Source organism: Pecten maximus, chromosome 12 (assembly GCF_902652985.1).
Source record: "Pecten maximus chromosome 12, xPecMax1.1, whole genome shotgun sequence".
NCBI classification, from domain to species: domain Eukaryota; kingdom Metazoa; phylum Mollusca; class Bivalvia; order Pectinida; family Pectinidae; genus Pecten; species Pecten maximus.
The window spans coordinates 22,774,255-22,779,226 of NC_047026.1; the positions used below are offsets into that span (position 1 = coordinate 22,774,255).

A 4,972-nucleotide genomic window follows, 5' to 3' on the forward strand; every position below is an offset into this window, starting at 1 on the left:
GCTAGACGTCGCGGAATGATCAACATAGACAATAAAATAGACATACGAAAGGGAATGAAGTAGTCATTCAAACATTTCTGGAAAAGAAGGAACAAGAGAAACAATGGAAAAGCGCCAAACCGAACACGAAAATGGAAGTCACTTATATAAAGGGAGGCAACCATCAAACAAAGGGAGGTAAGAATGAAAAGAACGAACTCCGAACAGAAACATGTGATAATGTACTGCAAGATATATCTGCTGCCGTATCACGATGCATATGTCATAGTGCATGACGTCATTTCAAACTATCGGACAACATACACTGTTTATTCAAAATAATCACAAGAAGATCACCTTTTATTTTCTCATAATTTTATTGAAAACAAGATTAAAATATTATAACAAAATAAAAACACATATCCAAAAAATATCAATATATTATTACACGAGTAATGTCAAAATCAAACAGATTTGATTTCAGATATCGGAGCGACTAGAGCACAAAGATTATGGTAACTTAGTTTAGAGTTGTTAAAACTTATGTGAAACAACTGTGTTTCTGCCACTAAAATGTTTTCAGTTTTCTAGCTGTAAAGGTCACTTGTGAACTACATATGGCGTTTTAAAGTGGATGAATCTCGACCTGCTGGTAGCCTCTTTGGACTTCTAGAGACGAGGGTCTTAAAAATCGTTGCATAAATTGTTTATCCACGAATAACTTATATAAAGGTAGTTGAGAATATATTAGGTATATTGCAGCTGCTTATAAAATAATGACAAAACAAAACTTACATATAATTATAATAAATATAACAATGGATTTCATTGGGTCTTGAGTGACATATGCAATGTACAAGGTTAAAGCAATAAATATATAGTACAAATTTAAAAGATTATCTCGATACCCAGATTACTATTCATAGCGGTTTCCGACAACTGCCATTGGAATGTGGAGTTCTATGACGAGTAGTCTCCCCTGTATCCTTCTATATTATACAATTCTGTATTAAGACACACAAAATACATACGTGGTATACTGATATAATTGTGTTATATATACATAGTAATATCTGACAATGGTTTGGTCCGTTTGGTCATATTTCTGAGAAATTATTAATTATTTTTTGTATAAAAGTAATTTAAGCCTAGTCAGCGTTCGTTGCCGTGTGTTAAATATCACCGCCTCTGATGTACAATACATCAGAAACTAAACTACAATGTTCCCGCTTATAAAGCGTTCGTTTGTTAAAATATTGAATCTTATTCACTAGAATGTTTGTCAACCATGTAAAGAAAATCGAGGTAACAGTTACAACTCGGTGAATATTAAATATGATCTATATGGTCCCAGTGACCGAAATATCGACTACAATACTCCAGAATGAGAAAAGGAATGAATCAAGCTTAAATAATTTAAATTCATACAGAGATTCACGATAAAGTTTTGACTGCGACACACACTTTTCTGGGTCTTATAGACGGCAATCTTGTGCTTCTTGTTAATACACCGAGGCAAATCAAGTAGTTCGAATCTGGACGTAAACCGGAAACGACGTAGTTTTTCAAAGATGGCGACAAATCGACAACCATATTTTCAGAGGTATGTCCAAGAAGTTGATATTCCAGTTTAGATCCCGAAACTACCCTGTCATCCATGACAGACCAATCAATTTCAACAGTATTTTGTGTCTCCACCAGCCGTGTGAATCTGAACAAAGCATTATCATCACTTTCTACTGTGGGAATAACGCTGGCAGTCGGTGCTTCCGTAGTTGTAATCACATCCGGTAATGTTTCGCATTTTGTGATCACGTGGTCTGTCTCACATGTCAGTTGGCTATTTTCAAGTTCCCAGAGCTCGCGGCCATTGATCGCAGACGGTGCTCGGCACATGGCGTCTACCATATACTGGAAAATGAAATTTTTACTTATCCTAGTTAAAATCCAGTCCTTTAACGCTATCATTTTACAGTCGCACCTGAGAGGGTTTTTACCAAGATACAACATCTCCAAATTTGTCATAGACGTTAACACGCATTTATCAATGGATTGGATGGAGTTACCTTGGAGATTAAGGGTTTTCAATGTTCCAGCTAATCCATGGAATGTCCTCTGTGACAAATCTGTGATTCCGTTTCTGTCAAGCATGAGGGTGACCATGTTGCGATTGTTGATGAACTGGAAGTCTGGAATGGCGGTGACCTTTGTTCCACCCAGTTTCAAAGTCTGCAGCCGACTAAGTGCCGACACAGCACGCCACATTGCGTGCTCGTAAACGGGGGTGTCGGTCAATATAAGGTCCTCCAATGTGTTTTCTAGTCCTTGGATCCCTTGTCGCGAGAGATTGAATATGAGCGTATCCTGTCCTCTAATATCGAGCTGGGTCAGTCTAGGTGTGTGAAGGAATGCGCCTGTGGAAATTGAAGGCAGCTTATTATAAGAAAGGTCCATATAGTCCAGAGATTGTAAACCCTGGAAAGTACTGGGCTTCAGTGAGGTTATCTGGTTAGAATCCAAGTTAAGATATTCAAGGGCATTCATGTTAAAAAATAACCCGACTGGCACACTTGTCAGTTTGTTGTGTCCTAGATTCAATTGTCTTAAATTCGTCCAGCTCGCCGCTGCCAAAGGTCCAACGTTCTTTTCATTCAGTTTGTTCAGATGAAGTCCGAGGTATTCCAAGGAGACTTCAATACCATCGAAGCATCCGGGCGTCATTATTCTGATTTCGTTGTGAGAGAGATCTAGTTCTTTAAGATTTTTGAAACTTGAAAATGCTCGGTAAGGAATTTCAGTTATATCTACGCTAATGGCACGCAAAACTTCCAATTTATTCAGGTGACGCAGACTCAAACTGGGCAGGGTTTCCAGTGGAAGGAATGCGAGCTGAAGGCGTTTTAGTTTTGGAAGACGATCTTTGAAAACATTTTCTGAAATATGCGAGATCTCCATGTTCTTGAGATTGAGTTCCTCCAGATTCAATAAATTTTGAAAATCGGTGTTCTCTCTGTTCATATACAGCTGGCTAAAGTTCTTCAGAGTAAGAGTTTGAAGATTTGTCAAAACAGACAGTTCTTGATACGGCGGTGGATGACGGCCGTCGCCTTCAATTGAGATCTCCCTCAGCATTGGAACTAGACGCTTAAACGCTTCTGAAGAGACATGACTAATTTTGTTTCCACTCAGATCAAGTATCTTGAATTTAAGTCCAGCAAAGGCTCCTGAAGGAATAACGGTGATGTTATTACACTCGGAACAGCCCACTGAGTTTGCAAGCGTAAGTTCGTAAAACATTTCGTCTGAAGGTTGAAACTGAGGAATCTGCGACAAGCCTCTCGCACGACAGTTGATGATGCGGCCTCTTGCGCTGGTTCCTTTTTCACAACGACATTGGTCACTAGGGCATGGCATCTGGTTGCTAAGCACCGACACGACACACATCAGAACAAACAGGATCACGTGATTTGTCAACATGGCGATGGATTTTTTCACTGCAAGCAAAATTAGAAATATCTTAAAATTGAAATTTCAAAATAAATATATACATCTATGTAAGGTGTGTGTATGTTAAAAGACATCGTAAATACACATAGAAGGATACAATAAAATTGATTTTATAAACCTTTAAACTTGTAAAGGCGGTAAATAACCACAATAGAATTTGACAACATTTTAGTTTAAATTAGTCCGTAAGTTTGAAGCTTGGCATGATACAGTAGCGATACCATAAGTTAGTAGTAAATAAACTGACAAACAAATAAAGACAAGTCCGCTTCGTCCTATGGAATCATCCAAATATAATAGTATACAGAGTATGATAGGTGATGTTAATATTATTAGGTTGCAACATATGCATTTAATCCGGAAAGCAGACAATGCTTGGCAGTAGTAAAATGTATTTTTACGGCGTTCATATTTTATCGCTCAAAAGCAAGCAAAACATTATTTGAAGCAAATTTCTCACGATAGGGGACCCACTTTGAAAAGATCCATGACTTTAATTTCGTGATAGCATATGGAGAGTAGGTCACACTAAAAGACCTCATGCTGGTTGTTAACACGAGTGTACGCGTCTATTTACTATTCAGGGCATGTTTTGGCGATAACATTTGGATTTTAAGTTCTCTATCTAAACTCGGGAACTGGAGTCGTGTGTTGATAGATTTATAAGCAACATAGAATATTATTTATGACAAGCAGTGGAGTTGTTAAAAAGTTATCATTTTTAGCGTTATTTAAATAAATTATGGCATTCATTTACTTACCTAAGGTTGTCAAGTTAAAGATCCAAGTTAAGGTAAAACTCCTTTCAAGATGTAATATCTTTCACACAAGATGTCACAAAATAATCTGTCAGGCTAGATCCTTGTCCGTCTGGTGTTTTGGTAAAACTGATTTGCTCTACGGAGCAGCACCTATTTATGTGTTTTCTGATCATTCTCCAGCATTTCCGGTTGAGTCACGTCACTGTTATATCAGGAACGCCCCCACGTGCTGTGAATTCCTCGCGCGCCTGATACTAATTTGCATAAATTGTTGGATTCCAGTTGGTTAATCATGTGTTTCAACAATTTCATGTTTAATTTACATAGATATAAAACTCTCGAAATAGATTGTTGGTTGGTATGAAAATGATTTTGTTTAGCTCTGTCTTGTTCCGAAGAATTTATGAAACGTGACTTCCATGCCCGCTAGATGATTTATAGATTATCAGACCGGTATAGATACACATTTCTTAACATTTGTTTGTTTAAAGTTATCTGATAAATACTTTGGTGCAGCTCATGTTGATAAAAATGTCTAAATTTATATCATTTGTACAGGCTTTTTTCACATTCATGGTCGAACAAGAGCTTACAAATCTCCAGTAGACGACAAGGTAAACACTCGATAATAAAACGTCCTGGTCCATTGTGGTCGAGTGTGCACGATAACGCAGGCATTAAAAGGACAGGGTTAAACGTGATGCTTATTAACATTTCAAATTCTC

The 4,972-nt window shown here is 37.5% G+C and overlaps 1 protein-coding gene across 1 annotated transcript; it reads right to left on the bottom strand.

Annotated features, from left to right (window-relative positions):
- Positions 1 to 334: 334 nt before the first annotated feature.
- On the bottom strand, positions 335 to 4,386 carry LOC117339411 (leucine-rich repeat-containing protein 15-like). Its single transcript, XM_033900980.1, has 2 exons — positions 4,248 to 4,386; positions 335 to 3,473 (listed from the first exon to the last, which is right to left on the bottom strand). Exon 2 carries the CDS (start codon positions 3,454 to 3,456, stop codon positions 1,414 to 1,416), a length of 2,043 nt encoding a protein of 680 aa, XP_033756871.1. The 5' UTR covers positions 3,457 to 3,473; positions 4,248 to 4,386; the 3' UTR covers positions 335 to 1,413.
- Between the last annotated feature and the right edge of the window lie 586 nt (positions 4,387 to 4,972).

Coding starts and splice junctions, on each gene's coding strand:
- LOC117339411 (XM_033900980.1), bottom strand. CDS start 3,456: ATGTTGACAAATCACGTGATCCTGTTTGTTCTGATGTGTGTCGTGTCG.